This window comes from Cynoglossus semilaevis, chromosome 19, assembly GCF_000523025.1.
Source record: "Cynoglossus semilaevis isolate Cse_v1.0 chromosome 19, Cse_v1.0, whole genome shotgun sequence".
Taxonomy (NCBI): domain Eukaryota; kingdom Metazoa; phylum Chordata; class Actinopteri; order Pleuronectiformes; family Cynoglossidae; genus Cynoglossus; species Cynoglossus semilaevis.
In genome coordinates, this window is record NC_024325.1 from 13,320,344 (window position 1) to 13,342,737 (window position 22,394).

The 22,394-nt window shown below is 39.1% G+C and overlaps 3 protein-coding genes and 1 long non-coding RNA gene across 6 annotated transcripts in view; 2 read left to right on the forward strand and 2 right to left on the reverse strand.

Moving 5' to 3' along the window:
* Positions 1-506: 506 nt before the first annotated feature.
* Positions 507-2,405, forward strand: alkbh4 (alkB homolog 4, lysine demthylase). Its single transcript, XM_025065407.1, has 3 exons — positions 507-762; positions 1,154-1,333; positions 1,443-2,405. Exons 1-3 carry the CDS (start codon positions 643-645, stop codon positions 1,965-1,967), a joined length of 825 nt encoding a protein of 274 aa, XP_024921175.1. The 5' UTR covers positions 507-642; the 3' UTR covers positions 1,968-2,405.
* LOC112488588 (uncharacterized) lies at positions 1,953-18,940 on the reverse strand. The gene is made up of 3 exons (XR_003052807.1): positions 18,433-18,940; positions 2,444-2,614; positions 1,953-2,083 (listed from the first exon to the last, which is right to left on the reverse strand). It is a non-coding gene; the product is annotated as an uncharacterized LOC112488588 (long non-coding RNA).
* On the forward strand, positions 3,242-18,074 carry LOC103395395 (E3 ubiquitin-protein ligase CBL-like). 2 transcript variants are annotated; one of them, XR_001761609.2, is made up of 16 exons: positions 3,242-4,163; positions 7,343-7,590; positions 8,262-8,408; positions 8,539-8,695; positions 9,342-9,463; positions 9,606-9,743; positions 10,560-10,647; positions 10,806-10,937; positions 11,952-12,161; positions 12,396-12,512; positions 12,618-12,898; positions 13,089-13,274; positions 13,570-13,673; positions 13,771-13,956; positions 14,043-15,379; positions 15,428-18,074. XR_001761609.2 is itself a non-coding variant. In XM_008333100.3 (15 exons), exons 1-15 carry the CDS (start codon positions 4,020-4,022, stop codon positions 14,390-14,392), a joined length of 2,610 nt encoding a protein of 869 aa, XP_008331322.1. In that variant the 5' UTR covers positions 3,242-4,019; the 3' UTR covers positions 14,393-15,405. The 2 variants fall into 2 exon arrangements, 1 of the variants encoding a protein (XP_008331322.1); XM_008333100.3 differs by lacking the exon at positions 15,428-18,074 and having other exon boundaries at positions 14,043-15,405.
* A 1,491-nt stretch (positions 18,941-20,431) lies between the features above and the next one.
* The window catches only part of mcama (melanoma cell adhesion molecule a), a 48,426-nt gene continuing 46,463 nt past the window's right edge, over positions 20,432-22,394 (reverse strand). For both annotated transcript variants that reach the window (XM_008333096.3, XM_025065845.1), the window contains 2 exons: positions 22,243-22,360; positions 20,432-21,996 (listed from right to left, as the gene is read on the reverse strand). In XM_008333096.3, coding sequence (XP_008331318.1) covers positions 21,994-21,996; positions 22,243-22,360 — 121 coding nt within the window. In that variant the 3' untranslated portion in view covers positions 20,432-21,993. The remainder of the gene's footprint in view (positions 21,997-22,242; positions 22,361-22,394) is intronic.

Genomic DNA, 22,394 nt, shown 5'->3' on the forward strand with positions numbered 1-22,394 from the left:
ATAATAGTTTATTTAGATATAACTAAGAAAGGTTTATTTTGACTATAATAAATACTATTATACTACCAGCCGAAAGGAAGACAAATTATAGATGTCAGAAGACTCATTACATACGTGAAAAATGCATACACATAAATACTTTGTTGTCAATGTATGTCTGCTTATGTAATACATAAGCAGACATATATTCTGTTTTTGTTTTTTGCTGGTTTAAATTCCGGTCTACTCAGCAATCACATGAACTTCTTTCTCCTCTTTCAACTATTCAATAGATTCAGAATTAAGTAGAATCAAATTTCAGACATTGATACCAGGGAGGAATAGTCAATGCATTCAGAAATAGCTAAACTTGGTTTACAAAAATAAATATTTTTATAGCATTAACAAAATTGTTTTTAAATAGCTAAACTTGGTTTACAAAAATACATATTTTTATAGCATTAACAAAAAAAATTATTCCTAGACACAAAGGGCGTGATTTATTGAATACGTTTATAATATCTGACACAAAATTTGATTTGCTTGTCATTGGCGACCCCTACCCAATATCTGTTGTACTACAGGAGTGGTTCACAGACTGCGCTAGATGGCAGTGTTGTTTGGTAGGTTACGCTACTAACCCGGAAGTTACTGTAGACAATCATGATGGTTCCCCCTGACAGTAATGACGGTGTTTCTTCATGTGGATGTAAAGGCATTCGGAGGTGTTTGGTCTGTGAAAAACCTACCGAAGGGCCAATTATAGAAGCTAAAGAATCTAAGGTACACATTCCTATATAATATCAGAATTTAATGATTTACATGACAAAAACGGGACACTTTTTGTCTCTTGCTAACACTAGCTAGCTACGGAAGCCCCAACAGGACAGTTACGGTCTGATTTCGACCCAAACATAGCGTTACTATTATTCTACCGTTTTGGTTGGTTATATTACCTTCTTTGTTAGCTACATTAATTGCCAAGTAACGTCAAATGCTTTTGTCCTTGAGTTTTTGTTACGAGCACCTATAAAGCAAGGCAAAAGCTTATAGGTAAATAAAATTTGACGTGTCAAAGATCGTGATATTAAGAAAGTGATATTAAAGAACACGAGACTCTTTAAGCGGTGTTCTTTAAAGGAAAAGTCACATGTTTTTTATGTATTAATTTTAGGTTGTGCATCATTTCCTCTACGATCCTAAAGCTGGGCTTGCAGTCTGTAAAAATGCAGAAGTTGCATCCTTTTCATTTCCTGGAGGCTTCCTGTGGGACAACTTTATATCGGAGAAGATTCTGATAAACAGCATGGACCAGGATACGTGGGCTATATCTCAGTCTGGTCGAAGGAAGCAGGTCATTTATAATATAGTTTGCCCTAATGTACAGTATATTCCTAATGTCAATGATCCATTGAAAATTTTATGCTATATTAAAAATATAATGGTCTCTTCTTTTAATGCAGGACTTTGGTCCAAAAGTAAACTTCAAGAAAAGAAAAGTACGCATTGGCAGCTTTAAAGGACTCCCTGCAGTAAGCCAGAAACTTGTGCAGAGGATGCAGCAGGAGCCACTGCTGGCAAACTTTAAACCAGTGGAGCAGTGTAATCTGGACTATCACCCTAAGCGGGGCTCAGCTATTGACCCACACCTAGATGACTCCTGGCTATGGGGGGAGCGCCTGGTCACTATCAACATGTTATCAGATACGACACTCACCATGTCTCTGGAGGAGGGTCTGCCTGAGATGGGACTTGAAGAGGAAGTCCGAGTAGCTGTGCAGCTTCCTCGCAGATCTTTGGTGGTGGTGTGTGGAGAAGCACGGCACAGGTGGAAACACGCCATCCACCGGGAAGATGTTCAGGAACGTAGAGTTTGCAGCACATACAGAGAGCTGTCTGAGGAGTTTTTACCTGGAGGCCAGCAGAAAGAGCTGGGAGCTCAGCTCTTGAATATTGCCTTGAGTTTTCAAGGAGCTTTAATACAATGAACTGTTAAAAAACATGACAACCAAGGTGGCCCTAGTTGGATGTTTTTCAGAAAGTTATTTTTTAGTTGGCCATAAATGATGTATATGCCACGATGATTGTGCCAATGTCTGTGATCCTGTCGAGACAGAAAGGGACAGATAAAGTTTAATCAAGATAAGAAATGTTGAACAAGTACAGAATTTACTAAATGAAATGTCTGTGGTCTGGTTTCTCTAAAACAAAAATATATTTATACCAAATACCACATTTGTACATTGTGCATTCAAGTTTTTATATTGTTCTTATGGTCCTTTATAAATGTACTGTTATAAATTTAATGTTATAAACGTACTACTGTTATGATTAAAAGGAATGAGTTTTCTCTGCAGCGTGGCAGGGCACTTGTCAACCCAGGAGGAGCTCAGAGTAGAGCCGCTGCTCCTCAATTGAGAGGAGTCAGCTGAGGTGGCTTAGGCATTTACATCATGACGCTAACCTTGGGAGGTGCTTGGGTCGTGTCTCACTGGGTGGAGACCCAGGACACGCTGGAGCGACTCTGTTGCTCGGCTGGCCTGGGAACGCCTCGGGATCTCCACAGAAGAGCTGAAGGAAGTGTCTGGGGAGAGGGAAGTCTGGGTGTCCCTGCTCAGACTGTTGCCCCCACGACCTGGCCCCGGATAAGCAGACAATGATAGATGGATGGTATTACAAAGGAAAACAGTGAATGCTGTGTAATAGAAGGTGTACTAAATGTGTTAAAAAGAATAAGAACAGATTACAATCATTATGGTTGGAAACCTAAGCTTATCATTGTGTGGGAGTAATTGTAATCATATGTGTTGCCTTTAAAATATTGATTTGTTCAATTTCTTTGCCAACTCACGGAATATGCTTTTCTACCGCGTTGTGAGTGAGGCGTGGTCCGTATAGGAGAAGATGAGAAGCAACGAAGGGTGAAAGACGTTCAGAGCTGCTCGTGTCACACAGCTATTATGATACTTTTTATACATGTGGGCCGTTACGTGGGCACATTTACACATATATTTACACGTGTATTTGCACGTGTATACCTGTTAAATGTTTTAGCTTACAGATGAGCACTTGTCAAAGTATTTTAATTTGTTCTTGCACTGCCCTGGAAACAATAAGATGCTACTGATTTAGTTGTACAAGATTGCCCAGCTTCAGCCCTGGGTTGAAATCCCAGTCCAAAGAAATTTAGGAGTTTATTTTTTTAGGCTGGATTTCCTGCTCTTATATATATGAATATGTAAACTACATACAAATATGAAGTTACTGGAAATGCAGTGTTACCAAGCACTTCTGGGTGACAGCCTGGGGGAAGAACCTGTCGTCTGGTATTTGAAAATAGCACAGCTGACTGAAGGGGAAATTTCAAACAGTTTGTGTTCAGGTTGAGTGAGATCTGAGTTGTTTGCTTCTTGTTTCCTCAACTGTAGATGCAAACAAGAAACAAACAAATAAGCCTCAATGCAAAACTAGTGTCGTACTAAAATATAAGATTAATGATATGATTACGTTGCTTCGAGTGAAATGTTCTTCACTGTAAAACAAATGCAACCTCTTGCGCTTTAATTTTGAAAACCCTTACCGGACATCCTTGTTTACTCTTACTGCTGCTCTTAAGTCTGACTGTTGCGCTCGAGCTGTGAGCTTTATCAGCAGCCTTTAACGTAAACCAGGCTCGGCCTCTCAAGTGGGGCTTTAACTCGCCGTCTACGGTGAATGACAGCAAACTATCTTTGCAGGATACACCGCCACAATGTCTTAAGCTCGAGTTCCGATCAGTTAGTGTCTTTTTTCTCTGCTGTAACATGTGTTAGCCATTAGCTGCGTTACTGTACACACAGGCTTTTTGTTCTACTGCTGCTTATTCAGCCTCTGCAGGACAAACTGGCACCGATGTTCAGTACGGACCAGGCGCAAAAATAGCAGTCGTATTTTTTTTCATAGGAAGAAGGAAAACCACCGTGCCGGTAATAGAAAAAAATATTCCCGGTTGTCAACTTCAGCCCCGGGGCTGTCCCCCCCCCCGGTCGCAAAGCGATTTAATGGCCGGAAATCCGCGGAGGGGCGCCGGTCTCATCGGCTTGATGAAGGACGCCTTTCAGCCGCACCAGCAGCCTCTCCAGCCTCACCAACCTGCCGTGGTCGACAAGAAGCTGGTAGAAAAATGTTGGAAACTCATGGACAAGGTACCGTGAACTATAAAACGCTGTTTAAAAGGGGTATAAAAGACCCAAACTGGGAGTAGTCACTGTGCCACGTCCGTCTTTTTCATCACCACTGAGTCAAAAGGTTTGGAGATGACATTTTTAAACGTTAACTTTTATGCACAATCGCATACAGAACATCTCCCCTGTATCACTTATTATTTATTCATCCACTCTGAATAGTTGATTCAAGTATTTGCCTTATCACTGTGTACAAGCCATTAATGGTAACAACATGCATATTAAGCGTTATCTACCTGGTAACATCTGATTCCACACAGTATTACATTGTAATACATTTACAGTGTTGAATATTAATGAATAAGGCTATTTTTAACGACAAAAACAAGGCACTCAACACACACAACCATTGTGGTTACTAATAATAACACATTTCTTACCAAGCCGTAATGTATGTTTTTCCAATATTATCTTTTCATTTAATGAAGACATTTCTTAAAAATATTCCTGAGTCAATTTTAAGGCTAGACCCAGAGTGGTGGCACGGAGGAGAAGTGGTTTGTGCCCTTACCTAATAGCAAGAAGATCACTGGTTTCAATCCCTGGTCTGCCTGTATGGACTTTGCATGTTTCTTCATGTACTTCCCATAGTACAAAAAATGCAGGCTTGCTTACATTTTTAAGCTAAGTTAACCATTGTTGTGAAAATTGGTGTGAATACTGGTGAAATTTGGCCTTGTGAATTCTCCAGGGTGGAACCCAGACTTGGCCCAAATGCTGGGACTGGCTCTAGTCCTCGCGTGATGCTGATAATAATTGTGTAGTAAAAAAAAATGTATTCTGTGATTCAAGTTTTTGAAACCCTAGGATTTATATGTTGGTGGGTCCATTGTTTCAAGATTTTTACTTTTGAATTTCTAGTGTATCAGGATGGATTTGTTGCTGTTGCATCTTAGAATAGATAAATTTCAGCATCCCTTTTCACACACTTTATCACAATTTTTTTTTTTTTTGCCTGACCCAATTCTTTTTATTAGGCACTCAGTTCTACTTACCAAAAATACTCCAGTTATACACAAAGCATACATCATAACACCACATAACACAGCATGAAAAACACTACCATATATTAAGGCAGAATGGTTATATCCAAAGATATGTGGCATTCAAACACAAACTGCAGTTTGAGATGAGAAGTGGAGGCAACACATTCGACATTTATCTTGCATGTAAAACCCAGGCTGAGCACAGACCTTCAAAGCTGATATTAAATGGTATTATCCAGTCATGCGGTCTGCCAATTTGTCCTTCAAAGACCCACAATTTAAGAATAATACTATGATTCAATTCCAATACCTACCAATTGAAGCCTGCAATTAGTCTTTGCGTCACGATCTACATTCTATCCCAATGTAGGTCTGGGATCTTTTTATTAATATGGTTTGAATATATGATAACATATACTCAACACTACTATTTTATGATCCTTGTTATGCTTTATCTTCTTCTTCATCATAACTTACAAGCTTTGTTTTTTCCCATGTTGCATCTGCTTGCATTTTTTCATAGACCTCTTATGTTATATTTAAACGAAACACGATCAAATTCACCAAAAATAAAGGTAGTTTAAGCATTAACCGCCAGTAGCTTACACTTGGATACTGTATCAGGAACTGAGACTCAAAAAAACAAATGGCAGCTGTAGAAGAAGTACAGTCAGTTTCAAGAAATAATTTCATTAGACTTATTTTTGACAAATTAGGTCACAGTGATAAGGTTGTCCTCCTTGAGCTATAAACATTGTGAACCAAAAAGCCTTTCGAAAAAACACCCTATAATTGGTTTTAACAAAAAGACCCATAGAACTGATGTACTTGTGGAGAAAGTTCTTTCTACTGGATGTTCCTCACTGATTAAGACTACAGTATTTACAGTTTTAGAGAAGCAAAAGACAGTAGCCATGCATATAAGGACAGAATTTTAAATTAGGAAGGTCAGCTCAGTTTAAAATGTGGTTATCTTATTTTTATTACAGCTGGTTTCAATTTCCTTTTTTTTAAAGAAAGGTCAACATTGTGGTAGTGATGTTTCATTCCTCTCACTTTAATTTTTTAATTTATCAGGGGAAAGGAATTTTGTGGTGCAGAGTTTTGCCTGTCATGTGCCCAAAACTGAATGAAAACATGGCTATGATGGCCACTGAACAGCCCATGTGGCCATTGTGGCTGGGCAATTTTGGAGACTTTAAATGTCAAATGTTTTGCATCTGTACTGGCCCTGTGTTGTATCTGTTGACCTCTGGTGTTCCATCAGTAGCTAAGATTTGCATGATGTTTGAAATCATTTTACTGATAATTTTGACACCTGATTTTTTTTTTTATTCAAATAAGAAGATAATTTATCGGTGTGACTTTGCAACAAAAGCACTCGTTCTTTCCAAATGCGAACTATAATAATTTGGACAGTATACGTGTATATGAAATGGCATCCTGGGATGAGCGTTTTAAGGATATGGACAGTTTAAACCACAATATCTGACAGCATATTTCATGACAGAAGTTGGCCATTTTTTAAATTATTTTCTTTTGGGGGAGTAGCTTTTTTGCAGCCTGTTGGACTGCAATGGTACTACAGCCAAAGCAGCATATCATAGAATTTGAAAGAATCAGTTTTCAGACTCCTCGACTCCATTACTGGAGAAAGTTTTTTTTCCTTTGAATTTCCCTTTTATTACAACAGGGATCATTTCCCCCCACACTGACCATTGTGGTTACTAATAATAACACATTTCTTACCAAGCCGACTGCTGCATTCTAAAAATGTGATACTGTGGCTTTGACGAATGCAGAGTATCGTGAGCATTTACATAAGCCATAAGATGGCAGACAGTGTTAATCATGCGCAATACTCATGGCTTATACAGAAGCATTTCCTGTTTGAGAACAGAGATCTTTGCTATGAACTTGGTTTGAATATATATTGACTAGATAAGCAATCTTAGACAAGCACAAGTTAGAAGAAACTGATCTCAAAATAACTCTAAATGTGAGATGTTCTTCAAAAGGCTGATGAGCTACGCATACTGTACTCTCTACCATTGCCAGAAGGAATGAACTGTGCTAGTCTCTACCATTGCCAGAAGGAATGAACTGATAGGAAAGTTTCCCGTGTCTCACTGGCCTTTTGTGCTTCTTCTCCAGGTGGTACGTTTGTGCCAGAACCCCAAAGTGGCTCTGAAGAACAGCCCGCCCTACATCCTAGACCTGCTGCCAGATACCTACCAGCACTTACGCACCATTCTGTCCCGATACGAGGGTAAAATGGAGACCCTGGGGGAAAATGAGTATTTTCGTGTGGTCATGGAGAACTTGACCAACAAGACGAAGCAGACAATGAGCCTTTTTAAGGAGGCCAAGGAGAAAATGTATGAGGAGAATTCCCAACCCAGGTACACCAATTTCTTTCTTTTTTTATTTTTTTATTTTAGCAATTTAATTTCCTTGAAGCAACCCCAAAGGTCCCCTTTGGTAAAGAAAATAAAATGGCATTTGAACATGTATAATTAAACATGAGTTTAACAGATATTGTAAATGGATAAATACAGATAAAGAGATGAAAAATGTCTATTGACTTTACAAAAATTGTGTTGATCATAAGCGATATGTGACTTTATCCAAAATGATTCAAGTGACTTCTGTTTAAATCTCCTCTCTAAATGGTGGTGATGCGATTAAAAAGTTGCATAATCACATTCACTTCCCTCCATTTCTCAGAAAAAGCAATGAGTAGGCTAAAGGGCATCCTTCCGACATGTCGGTCTGATATGTATCAAGACTTTCCACAACAAGTGTCCAAACTGGGCCAAGCCAGTTTACACCAAATTACTTGCTACCTAATTAACTGCTAGATACAACACAAAGAAATACAAACCATCAAAGATGAGTAAAAATACACATTTCAGATTAAGTTAACAGTAACAACATCCTTTAGAGTCCCTCATATTTTTTTTCAGTCTGATGTTTAAAAATAAAAAGTGCTGTGTAAAACAAATCGATTCGTCTTGAAAAGTATGTCACATATTCATTTGTTTTCTCTTTTCCTTCTTTGTTTCCTTCCCAGACGAAACCTCACCAAACTGTCTCTGATCTTTAGTCACATGCTCGCAGAGCTAAAAGCCATCTTCCCCAATGGCCTGTTTCAGGGCGACAACTTCAGAATCACCAAAGCTGACGCTGCAGAATTTTGGAGACGGTCATTTGGGGACAAGTGAGTTTCTCCTTTTCTGTTAATAAACATTCAACCAGCCAAAAGTGGAGTTCATGAGCTAAATACAAGTTTCCCAATCATCATTACTGGAAACTTCCTCTAAAATGTTTTTTTCTGTCCTCTGACAAAGGACCATAGTGCCGTGGAGGACATTTCGTCAGGCTCTCCATGAGTTTCACCCCATCAGCTCAGGCTTAGAGGCCATGGCTTTGAAGTCCACCATTGACCTCACCTGCAATGACTACATCTCCGTCTTTGAATTTGATATATTCACAAGACTTTTCCAGGCAAGTTTCTATCAATATATTCAAATTAATTCTCTCCATACTATTTTAACCCTACTCTGTCAGCCACAACACCCCCTGCTGGTTGAACTGATCCACATTTTAGGGATAGTGTCCTTGAGCTAATGTTCTTCCATTAGTAGGACTTAGGAACTGACAACAGAATAATCGAGAGTGTCTTTTATCCCACTTTGTGATAATGTCTTGCATCGTCCTACCATTCGTTTTGATGTTAAAATGTTTTTAGCCATGAATATTTTAGTGAATAAAAAAGGCATTGAGAGATAAAACATTTGTAATTTGATCCTCGTCTGATGTCTGAGAGAAGACCTCCATCGACCTTATGAATCTTTCAGTGAGTTTGTCTCTAACGCAGAGGTACAGACGCTGCCAAAATAAATTTCACATTCACATCACAGTCAATAATGGTACTGCACTGTAGGAAGCTTAAATTGATTTTGCTTGTTGTATTTTAGCCATAATTCACACAATACTTTTTTTATTCTTGTTCTAAGTGCTGGAAGCTCATTTTCATCATTTGACTAGAAAATAAATGTTCCAGTTACATACATATAAAACAAAAAACCCTTTCAAATAATCGTGTTCTGTTTTTATTTAACAATTTGTTTCTTTGTGAATGTGTTTGTAGCCATGGTCGTCCCTGTTAAGGAATTGGAACAGTCTGGCTGTCACACATCCTGGTTACATGGCCTTTCTAACGTATGATGAGGTCAAAGCCCGGTTGCACCGGTTCATCCACAAACCTGGCAGGTTAGACACAGATAACCTGATGTTAATCTGCATGAACCAGAAAAGACCAAAGGAAATGATTTCCATTTACTGAACGTCTGACTGTTTTGAATACATGTTAAACTCTAAAACTGTTGGTTTACAATGCTGCCTGTCTCCACAGTTATATCTTTAGACTCAGCTGTACTCGACTGGGCCAGTGGGCAATCGGCTACGTAACAGCTGACGGCAACATCCTGCAGACCATCCCCCATAACAAACCGCTTTTCCAAGCCCTCATTGATGGATACAGAGAAGGATTGTGAGTCCTGCTATAACTGGCTGTCAAAGCACAAGTTTTGATGGATCTATACACTCCCCTAAGGTTGGGTTTTCAAAAGGTTTTAGGTTACCACGAGACAGCTTTTACAGGACAACCAGTGTCATAATGGAAATTTCTCAGACAAACTACAAATAAATGAACGCACTGCACAAAAGTTCCAGCCCTGAGTGGCTATGATGGGAGTGATAATCAACTGTATCCATCAGGTGAAGCCAAGGTTGTTACACTGTTCCTGTTGGCCATCAGTAAAAAAAATGCTGTCTCTGTTGTTTTGATAAACACAATATTTAAATGTCTGCTGTTGATGGGTAGGTTATGTTGACAATAGGTTGGTTGAGGTCATGAATACAGGCTCCAGGCTTCCATCTGGCAGCCTTGCAGTCAGTAGGCAAAACCTACAGTGTAAGTTGCTTTGACTACACATTAGAACTAGAAAAGTTTGATGCAAGTAAAGATCATTTACTGGTAGAACTGCAGTCTGGTATCTACAGCCTACAGTACTGCAGAAACCCCCCTACTCAATGTTTCACTACAGACAATAACTTCCAGTGTTTGGCCAGCGGGAAGGAGTGGGATGTAGTGGCTGGATTTTCTCAAATTGTCTCTTTCTATTCTTGGTTTAGGCAAAACTTTCCATCCCTTGTGTTAAAGCTTATGAAATCAACTTAAGAAACATGGCTTTTTTACTTAGAAAAAGTAAAAAATTAGAATCATTCACAACATATAAAACAACCTAAGGAAATAGAAAATTGTTACCTTGCTGAATCTGTGTGTTTTTCCTTGCTGTTTTTCAAGCTATCTGTTCCCTGATGGACGTGCACAGAACCCAGACTTAACAGGTCTTTGTGAACCTTCTCCACAAGACCATATCAAAGTCACTCAGGTTGGGCTTCATCTAGTGATAAACCAGTCAAAAATCATACATTCTGGTCATCATAAATAAGTAACATCTTGTGAAGTTCAATTTTAATATGACAGGATTTTACCTGCGACCTATTTAAACATCCTGTGACTCCTCTGCTTTCTCATGTCTCCCTGTAGGAGCAGTATGAGCTGTACTGTGAGATGGGCTCCACATTCCAGCTCTGTAAGATCTGTGCAGAGAACGACAAGGACGTGAAGATCGAGCCCTGCAGGCACCTGATGTGCACTTCCTGTCTGACTGCGTGGCAGGTGGGTCTACTGTACTTCATCTCTTAAGACTTCTTTAATGTTTTACAGTGTGTAACTGTGCCAATATATGTGCCTAAGACATTTACAGTGTGTAACTGTGCCAATATATCTAAGACGTATCACCCAAAGCAAAACTGTACAAAAAAGTAGCTTCTAAACTGATGCATCAACTCAATTTTTGAGGTTGCGAACCCTGGTTGCAGGGCTGCTTGCAACTTTAATATTCTTCCCATTAATCCCACTTATTTTGTCAACATTTCAGTCTGAAAATGTTCAGTCAGCTACAGTGTTTTTCCAGACCTTTATTTACATTCTTGCACTAATTCACAGAACCATTTAAAAAAGTCTGATTTCCTAAAGACTATTTGTATTTCACGTGATATATTTAGTTTCACCACTCTTTGAATCTAGAAAAAGATAAAGCTATTAGCATTTACACCTTTGTAAATATATATGTGAAGCTGCAATTTATTTTCAGTCAGTTTATGCATGTTTACCATTACAGATCTTTACTGATCCTACCCTGGGTTGCTTGCAATGTTGTTACAGAAGTACAAACTTCAACAGTATGAGCTCAAGTTCAACAATGGTTTTAATCAGTAAATATTATCAGCCACTTCCTCTATGCTATTTTAGTTTAAGTGAAACGTGCAACTTCCTGCACATGTGAATCGCGTGCAATGCATTGCTACCACAGGATAGATGATGCTAGATAAAAAGAGAAATAGAAAAGAAATTCCCATTTCAAAATAGAAATGAAACACTAAAGGGGCAGTTGTGACATCACAGAGTTTTCAAAAGTAAACCAAAGGCCAGCAGGAGAAGGATGCGCAAATGGCAAATATTTAAGCAAAGAATTTCCAAAAATGTGTTTGCAATTTAAGTGGCCTATTTTTTGACGTAACAGGATGAAAGTTTGGTTTTGTTCAGTTGTTATGAGCATGTTGCAGAAACCACAGCTACGTGCTAGTGCTTACCTAAAGATCTTATCGGCTGATTTTTTATGTGGTACAGGAGTCAGAAGGTCAAGGCTGCCCCTTTTGCCGCTGTGAAATTAAAGGCACGGAGCCCATCGTAGTGGACCCCTTCCACCCTAAAGCCACCGGAGCCTCCTTTGCTGGTTTCCAGGGGTCCAGCAGAGCAGAAGCTGCTGGTAATGATGAAGATGATGATGATCGCATGGAAGATCAGCACCTTATCATGAGCAGGCTGGCCTGCAGCAAGGTAAGTGTCACATGTCCAAAATGTAATGTAGAATTAAAGGACTTTATTTTATGTTATTTATTCCTATAATTATTTATATTTTCAAGTATTTATTCCTATAATTATTTATATTTTCTTATATATTTTCAAGAGTTTTATTAATGAAGTAGTGTATCCCATGCCTGAAGGACAATAAAACAAACTAAAGTTTTACTGATGTTTCATAGTAGGTCTATACGTAATGTGTGCACACAGGTGGAACGTCCAGCATCTCCAGTGTCTCAGCTACCTCCAGTGCCCCCTAGACTGGACCTCCTGCAGCAGAGACCCTGCACCTCCCACAATGCCCTGGCCCAGGGTGCAACAGCTAAGGTAAATTTGTCGGAGTAAACAGTAAAACTACAGACATTGAGAAAATGTTTGTGGTTTTAAGATGAATGTTTCAGGTAACTTTACCGTCTCCTCCTACCCTTTCAGATTGCAGCCACTCACAGAGACAAGCCTCTACCTCTGCCTCCAGCCCTTAGAGAGCTACCCCCTCCTCCTCCACCAGAGCGCCCCCCTCTGGTAGGCCAAGACTCCAGACTCCAGAGGAGACCTCTGCCCTCCACTCCAGACCAGTCCACCTGGGCTTCCAACTACATGGTACCACGGCCTGCAACTAAGGCGCCATCAGCCTTTATACAGATCAACGACATCAGTGGAGAAGGAAGTAAACCTCAATCAGCAACAAATGCTGTCTACTGCCTGGCTGCAAGGTATAAAGCTATGTTAACATCTTAACATATTGTGTCAGTTCTGCATTTACATTTTTTTATATACTTTTTAATTTAGAAAAAACTACAACGAAAATTAGCATATTTAAGAATACAAAACCAATAATGTTAGATCTATCATTGTTTACAGATGTAGTTGTTCAAGCATGTGTTTGTGTTGTGTATGTACCAGGGCCCTGCCACCATCTGTGGCACTGAGCGGGGAGAAGTCGCCGTCGTCTGACTGTGATGAGAATGAGTACATGAGTCCCACATCTCTTCCAGCTCACGGTGCTTTGTCAGTCATAACAGGCTCCTTGGTTCCTCCTCCACCACAACCACCACCACCAGCAGCCCAGATAGACCACAATGATGTCAGGTAACAACAACTAGGACAATACGATGGAATATATTCTGCTCCAACTTGCAAAGCACCAGAATAAATGGACCAGGTTCAGGCTATACATACAGCATATAGTGTACTGTATACATTTTCAACAGTGTTAAGTTAATGTCCACCAGGTGGCAATGTTTGTCCAGGCTTTTGCTGGTCAAGAAAAATCTGTAGAATGTATCTAAAGCTGTAAAAAATATAGGATTGTCAAAAAAGCCTGTTAAGGCACCAAATCATTACTCTACTAACCCTGCACTCACCATTGATGTTTTGTCAACAGTGAAAAGGCTGACAGTGACTCTGAAGACCCCCAGGTCTACGAGTCCATGTGTAACATTAAGGCCCAGGCTGGATGCACCGAGATGGCACAGTCCTCTGATATGGGTAAAACACCTCAGTAAATTTATTTTTTATTTTTTTAAATGTGTTCCAACCCTGGTCTAGATAACAATGGCAATTTTTTTATTTTGTTTTATTCTAGATCATCCTCAACATACCACAGCGGGTTTCCAAGACAAGACAGAAGACTCAATGCAGGAAGAGGCTTACATTTATGACTCTCCTAGACCAGTCATCCCTCCAGCTCCCACCAGAAGAACCCTGTCAGATATGAGTGGACCCATGGCTGCTTTTAGTGCTCTCAGCATTGACAGTGCAGTAGAAACTGGTAAGTTTTTGGCATTGTCAGAACTGTCTAATTAAGGGTTCTAAAACAGTGTCCAGATTTTAACAATTTCTTTTAAATGTTTCCAGGTATGTTTGTTTCAGCTGGTGTTGATCCTGAACGTCCTCCCAAACCCCTCCCGCGGCGAGCAAACTCTGACCGGAGGCCACGTCCTTTGAATCGTGAATATCCTGCCCCTTTGCCAGAACTCCCTGGCACCTCCTCAACCCTGCCCCTTCCTCCTCCACCTCTCCCTCCTGCTCCCACAGTAGCAGGAAGCATGGCCCTCAATGGTGAGATTGAATGCCTAATGTCACAGGGCTACTCTATCCAGGACATCCAGAAAGCTCTCATGATCGCTCAGAACAACCTGGAGACAGCCAAGAACATCCTTCGAGAGTTTGTCACCATCCCCTCTGCGGCGCACATCGCCACTTAGGCACAGTCTTCACACACCCAGTGATACTTCTCTCCTGTTTGGTCGTCATTCTGTTCTCACTTTGTGCCAATATAATAGGTAAATGGATAGAATTAACCAAGCACTTTCATGCAGGGCTATGAGCACAAGTTCCTGCCATTCCTAGGATGTCCACTGAGGGGTAAGGCTGTGATCATGTCATATCAGAAAATAGAAAAAAAAAATGTCAACGTGACATTCTATGGATTTCCTGATTAGCCTTTTGGTCCTTGAACATTTCACTTAAGGTATTGGCTGATACCAGTCCAAAATGTTTGACGACATTTTAATGTGGGAGGATCAATGTAAGAGATTAAAAAATGACACTGGTGAGCGAAAAGGGGATTTTTCAGGTTAAACTGTATTAAGTGCACCCTCTGCTGGAACACAAAGTAACTACTTATGACATTCTGGGGTAAACTTGAACAAAGGGAAAACCTGAAAAATTTGAACCTTGGCTCCCTATAAGATACTTATTACAACATAATATTCCCTTATGTTTGCGACTTTATCTTCTGACATTAGCTGCGTTCATAATGCAACTGATAGAATGGCAATGAGATTTTCTTTTTCCATCTCAAATCCACTTGAAAATGCAAAGAGTATAATACTTAAAAACAAAATGGGATGTTGTTAGTTAGTTCCATCTTATTCTTAGTAGCCACTAAATCATGTTCACATTTTGGTGAGATTGGAGGTTTTGGCCAAGGCAATTGCAGTATCATTTAGCTGTTGGGGAAAGCATTTCATTTCAAGGCTTCAAAGTAGCATTACAGTGATCTGATATGGCGCTATTGCAGCAAACAAGTCCTTAAAATTAGTCCTTGAAAATCTTGTTTCTGTAGCATTGCTTTGACCTCGTTACAGTAAGGTTTGAGGCCTAGTTTACATGAATCGCTTTTTTAAACTGTCATCCACATAAGTAATGGGTTTTGGTCACTGCTTAACCTTGCTGTTATGAAGAGATAGGTCAACTGTGGGGTTTATAATACAAGTACCAGTGTTATGAAGAGATAGGTCAACTGTGGGTCAACCAATTTTTTTCAGCTCTAAAAAATGTCTGCCCATAAAGGACCGATAGGAGTACAGATACTATCTAGATGGAGATTACACGACATTGGTCTAGATCCGAGGTGGATTTATATAAGACACTTCTCAGAAGAAGAAGTTGGACTAATCGAATAGACAAGAAAGTCCAAGTTAATTTGCATAATCTGTTTCATCTAGTCATTTTAGTAAATCATTCCTGGTACTGGAGGATACAGGTTACTGAGCAGTGGAAATGTGACATAATTGTTTGTAGACAGGCAAAGGGAAAACTTCAAATTTCCAACATGCCTGCTTACCTGTGACATAAGCCTAAATACCTTTATTCATTAAGCTTTGGGTTGTTTTTTTTTTTTTTTTATATGACTCCGAGACTCACCCCTGGCAGCTGCTTTATGGTGCTTTTACGGGCTTGTCTGCAATGTTATGGCATTCAAATATGAAGTGATGTGAGTTACAGTCAGGAAATTAGTAATTAACTCCATAGTGTGTCTATGTCTGTGCGCGTGTGTGAGTGTTGATGCTTATGTACTGTACGTGAGTGTTCAGTTGCAGTGCAGTATTGCAAGGTTCTGTACGTGTCTCTGTGGCTCTCCCTCATTTTTGGATGACTCCATATCTTCTCTCAGTCCTAAATCAACAATAGGTCAAACTTTAAAAAAAATAAAATAACAAGATAAATGTCTCTGTACTTTAAAAAAACATGTCATGCTGTGTGGTACTAACATTGGCAGAATTCTGACAAGTTGATTGATTTCTCTGGTTTACTGAAGGCTGATTTATTTTGTCAAAACTAATGTATTGTCGTGTACTTTTTTTTGTACTTTTACAACATTGCCATATTTATATTAAGAACATTTAAATATCTGACAAATTATGGCGAAAGGAGTCGCACTGAGGCAAACAAAAATAGTGGACTCAGGTACTCAGTATTAAGTCAGGGTTCTATAAACTAAGTAATGACAGGAAGTTAATTATGACTGTATTTTCTTGCTCATCATATTGAATTTACATATTCTTTTAAATCGAGTCTTTGTTATTAGTCCACCCAGGGATTAGTGATCAATTCATGTTTCTGGTCTAATCACATACGCCCTTTGCCATTGGTTAACATTGGTAAAAGTTAATTAATTGGCCCCCAAGGTATAAGGCAGGGCCCCCATGTAGATCACACAGCTATTACATTGACGGCCTAGCAAGTCTCAATTTTATTTTTTATTTATTTGTGCCACAGTGGAGAAAATTACAGCGATTTCTAATTCTACTTCTTTTGTTGAATGATAATATCAGTTTTGTAGGAATTACAGAGGCGTTCTAAATAATAGCGGCGAATGTGTCGATGTGGGGTGGGCTTAAAAATATCCCTATCTATGTTGCAGTCCTATCTTTGAAGACCACAGGGTTAATTTTACATCAAAAGTTAATTCAGTAATGTTGTAAGTTAAAACATACATACATGAACTCTGTTTCATATAAAACTTACACTGAGATTATTCACTAGTGATACGACACGTGCAATTCATCCCGTTTGCCTTCTTCGAAACAGTTTCTGAATGTGCCTTCAGTCAATCTCAGTCTGAACCATTCAACAGAGAAAAAAACAAAACTCTGTCCACCTTACTTTGGGCCTTTAAGTTCTCACTGAAGATATTTACTGACAGCTTGGAGGGGGGTCTTTTAATGTTTGGGCATTAAATAATTAGCCAACTTTTTAAACTATATACATCCATAAAACCAGGTTGATCCAGTGTGTTTTCTCATATATAAACAGACTAACTAAAGCTAACTAAGAAAATGAAACTTTTAAGCCATGACCTTGGTTTTTTTTTTTCTTGGAATTGGGAAATATTTCCTCTAATACACTGTAAACTGTTAAATTATACATATGTCTAACAGTAAATACTAGGCAGATGTCTGAGGTTTCTTGTTACGTTTTTACTGATATTTGTTGGATTTTGTGTTTTCCTTATATACAGATTTTATTTATATTTAAATTTTACTCCATAACTGTTCTGACTTAAATACAGTGCAAGGGCTGGTAAAAAAAAAACAAAAACAAACACTTGTGTCAAGGTTAGACTGTCTGCACTGCCTCCACATGCAGCTGAGGTCTGTAAATAAGGCATGAGATTTCGTTATCTTGGTGAAACCTCACAGAAAGTTACAGCTTTAAAGCCCTGAACAAAAAGCATGTGAAAGCAGCTAGTTTCTTTACAGCGTCTTCTCAGCCTCTGTTTGATACAGAGGGTACAAGACCTTAGTTTATCTGAGTTTTCAATTACCCTATCTAGGCTTTTACTACTTAACAGGACTAACACTCTGGGCCATGAACGATGACAGGGAAAACAGTTGTGGGAAGAAGAAAAAACACATGCATACAAATACACTCCCTGTTAGCCAGTTTGATAAGCTCAGACCTCTGGTTAATGATATATATACATATATAACATTGTTAACTCGCCTTTTCAACAACAACAAAACGTACCTACTAATGTCTTCATTGCTTTTGTTTGCTATGTAAATATGATTTTATTTATTGTCTTTTTAATTCCCCCTGTGTTGCCATGTTCTCATGCCTAAGCCATTAAGATTTTTAATTAAACAGTATTTTCTTTAACATTTGACGTGTGTGGTTTGTCTTTCATGACTGTTGGCTGAATTACTTGTTGTTAGGAACACTTAAGGGGTGGCTCTGAAGTACAGTGGGCCTTCGAGATACGAGCTACCCTCGCTGCGTTATTTTACCTGAAGTACAGTGGGCCTTCGAGATACGAACTACCCTCGCTGGGTTATTTTACCCATAACAATAATACAAAATTTTTCTTGATTATAAATTATAAATGTAAATACGGGCCATAACTACGACTCTCCAAATATTTAAAACCAAATAACACAAGAAGAGAAACATTCAGCACTATACAACTATACAGTAAAACCAAAGCAAATGTCATCAAATCTCCAAAATCAAGACTTACCTCAACAATAGATGTCGCTGGACAGTGATTCCGCTTTACGTTGTCCTTCCGTTCATGTTGTAGGTGACCCTTCCGGTCCAGTTCCTCTGACATATTGGTGAACTTGCGTTTATACCACTGCATATCTCGAGTGTGGTAAACAAAATGTCCACATGAAGCCGTAATCCATCTCTTTCCGGACTGAGCCAAAAGAGTCATAGTTGAAGTTCTTCGAAGTTAATTTCTGTCGTTAACGGCAGAAACACCATTCTGTATCTTGACGCCGCATTACAACCAGTCTCTGTTCAAATACCATACGACAAACAAACGTGCTAGCAAGGTGTCGCTCGCATTTAAACTTGCTCACAACGTCGTCTCCTTCTTTCACTTTCACACCAGTTGTCGGTCGAAGCTGAAGTTTGACATAAACAGTTACATCCTTCCCAATTCGTATGCATTACTTTTCTTTTAAACGTTATTTTATTCCAATTCCCTGGACGTCGTCCACGCCTGGCGTACGTCTGTCAAATTCGCGCGCACTTCAATACTCACGCCAGACATTGGTCGTTGGTCCGACCAATCAGAGATAAGAAGAGAAAAACCAACGCTAAAGCTACACACATGAACGCGCTCTTCTTAAAGTTTTAAGGATTTTCTTACGGAACCCTTAAAGTGACATAAAGGAGAAAATGTTTGTTTTGTGCTCTAACAATTGCCCTTCAAATTGGCCAACATATCTGTAAAAACTATTGGAGTGTTTTGTTTTAATGTTAATTTGGAATTTAAGTTTCCAAAGTGAGAACAGTTTAGAAGAATACAATTGTTCTATTGTATTTATATACCAAAATACTGTCTTCCAAAAGATTAGTAATATATACATTTTATACAAGGTCACACAAACACATAATAGTGGGTTTTTTATCTTCTTTCTTTCTGTTGTCACTGAGGTATGTGAGTTAAAATATAATCAGTGGCTTTTTGTGCCCACAGGGCTCAGTAGGAACCAAAACATTAAGTTCAGTCCCACAGTGAGTAGGCAGGAAGAGGGAGCTCTGCTCCCAGACTGCTATCAGCAGGAGCAGGAACCCATATTAACAGTAGCTCACATTTCCAGCTGCAGTGAGGAGGAGGAAGGTCACAAAACAACACTGACATCTGCAACAAATTCAGGATCAGTAAGGTCTGCAGAGAGAGAACATAATCTTTTTTCCCCTGCTGTCCAGAAACAGAGGCTTTTATAATTGCAATTTAATGATGTATTATAATGTAGTACTGGTGCAAAAAATATATACCTCTACTCTGGCTGCCTACCCTTATACATATTCTACACCACTCTCAAGTAGTCTCACGTGACTCTTGACTTCCTCATTAAGGAACTAAAGAAAATTTGGCACGGATGAAATCTTTATACTACAGTATGACTTTTTTGATGAGGCGATTTGTTCTTATTTATCAAACCAGCGGGGAGAAAGTCTGTGTGTGTGTGTGTCCATGTGTGAATGTGTTTTCTCTGCCTCTCACACTTCCACGGCCAAGAGTGCTAGTCGCCCCTAATGTTTTCTCTGCCTCTCACACTTCCACGAGTGCTAGTCGCCCCTCTAGTGTTCAAAGGCTGAGATCAAGTGAATGTGGAAAGTCAAAGTGACTTGAGATCTCGTCCCCTCTGTGTCAGAGGCTAAGAAGAAACATGAAAGACATCAAGCTTCTTTGAAATGCTTTTTGTTCAGGGCCCTTAAAGCTGTGAGGTCTCTGTATTCACAACCAGACAAAAAAAACTTGTCCCACCTCTGCCTCCTGCTGGGATTAGTCTGAACTTCACACATCAGATGTTAATATTGAATTCACTGCATCCCATGTCCAGCGCCTCCCTGTATGTTAGAGCGTTATTAGTTATTAATTTAATATAAATATCTATTTAGAAATGATTAATAAGACCTTGTTTTATTGTCTATTTAGAAATGATTAATAAGACCTCATTTAAAAAGTATAAATAAGGTCACTGCCCACTGTCTAACGTGAACGCATTTTCCAAATGGAACTTTTATTTGGCAACATTTTCTTGAAAAAAATATAAAAAGACAGAAGCAATAAATGGTGTACTCAATTTACACACATTCAGAACAGAAAATGCAATGGTGACTTTTAAAAGTGTTTTCCCATTGGTTAAAATATCACAAAAAAAAAAAACTCTTGACAAGCAGAATGACTTTTCAAATCAATACAGATGTAGTTGAACCTTTTTCTGAACAGTAAAGGCGGCAAAATATCAAACCCTTGTCAAACATTTTTGCCTGAGGAGAATCTGTTCCTGGACACTTCTGAAACATCTAAACTCTGAAACAAAAACATGAGCAAAAAAACATGTCACAACTGTGATAACGCTGTTGCAAGTCATCGCGGCAATGTAGAAAAACTTTTTTTTTTAGTTTTACATTCTATACATAGAACAGACACTGAGAACAAACCAAGAAAAACAACAAAAATATTTCAGTGTATGAAGCAATTCAAAAACAGACACAGCAGCTCACCGACCTCTGACCTTCTTTCACGGTCACCTCTAGCTGGTCTCAACACCAATGTATTTACAAATGGGAAAAGGAAAAAAGACAGTAGTTTGTCAGATTGTGGTGCCAGAAAAACAAACGCCTTTTAAAGACCTTATTCTCACAGAGCATAATTGGTCACTTGGTCTACGAATAGTAAAAAATAATTTGCCTGTCGTGGCCCATAACTGGACGTATGATCATATGCAACATCTAAGCCTGAATAAAACAAAAGCTGTTGGTCTGGTTCACTGTAGCCCACTCCTACACTTGAAAGCCAGATATGGCCAGAATCAATAACATAACCAAACCCATTATAGCCCAGATCTTGTATCCAGTCAGGGCGGGCCACTTGTTGCCAACTTTTATTGGACCTCTATTTTAGGCTGTGTAGAATATTGGCCCCTGGATACCAAACATGGACCTTTTTCAACTGTTTTTTGTTGTCTCAATTCTGGATATAAGGATACAAGATGTATATAAAATGATAATAATCAATGGCTGAGAATGTGACCCAGAGTCCATATACCAGATAAGGTCAGAAAAAGGCCTATAATTAATTTATGTGGTCCAAGTGAGTGGTTCTGTCATGAAGGTCAGCCGATGTTTGGTCTTTCTACTCCTGAACTCTTCTCAACTCTGAACAGACAGTGCTGTAAAATGAAAATCTGAGCACCAGAAAACCTCTTAAATAACAAAATATATATATTTACACTTCACTGAACAAAAAGAGTGGATGAAGAGCAAAGGTGCGTCGCCACACACTCATGGAACTGAACAGAAACCATGTGGAACATTCCAAACAAAGGAAGAAAGTAAATCTTCAGGAACAAAATGATCATTCAAGTGTGTGTGTGTGTGTGTGTGTACGTACATCTAAATACTGCTGAGAACAAATCTTAATGGGAGAATGTCCAGGCTTTGGAGTGCATTCCTCCTGCAGATCTTATATGAGTCGGACCATCATATCTCTTTCATTCTCCAGCAAACACTTGATCGTTGTCTTCAACGTGTCCTGATGCTTGACCTGACAGTGATTTTACTGAAATACAGGGAGAGACTTCAGTCAAAACCATGTTTGACAAGAGAATAACTTGGTTCAATCCACCTACTTTTTCCTAAGTAGAAAGACACAGTGATGCTACGTTGTGTTGCACTCAGCAAGCAAACGTAAACAGTACTCAAAGGGGGCAAAAACTGTTCCACTTGTATTACAATAATGTTGTCAGCACCACCAACATCACACTGTAAAAAACAGTTCCCTCTCACTTTTCAGAACAGCCGTTACCTTCTCATTTGGGTCCTTTTTGTCTCCGTTCACGGCCTTCAGGAGGATGGTGCCTTCGGTCTGCGTGCTGCTCTTCATCTCTACCACAATGTCGTCTTTGGTCGTCTTCTCTTTGGTGCTGCAGATAAAAAAAAACAGTCAGTCTTTGTTAA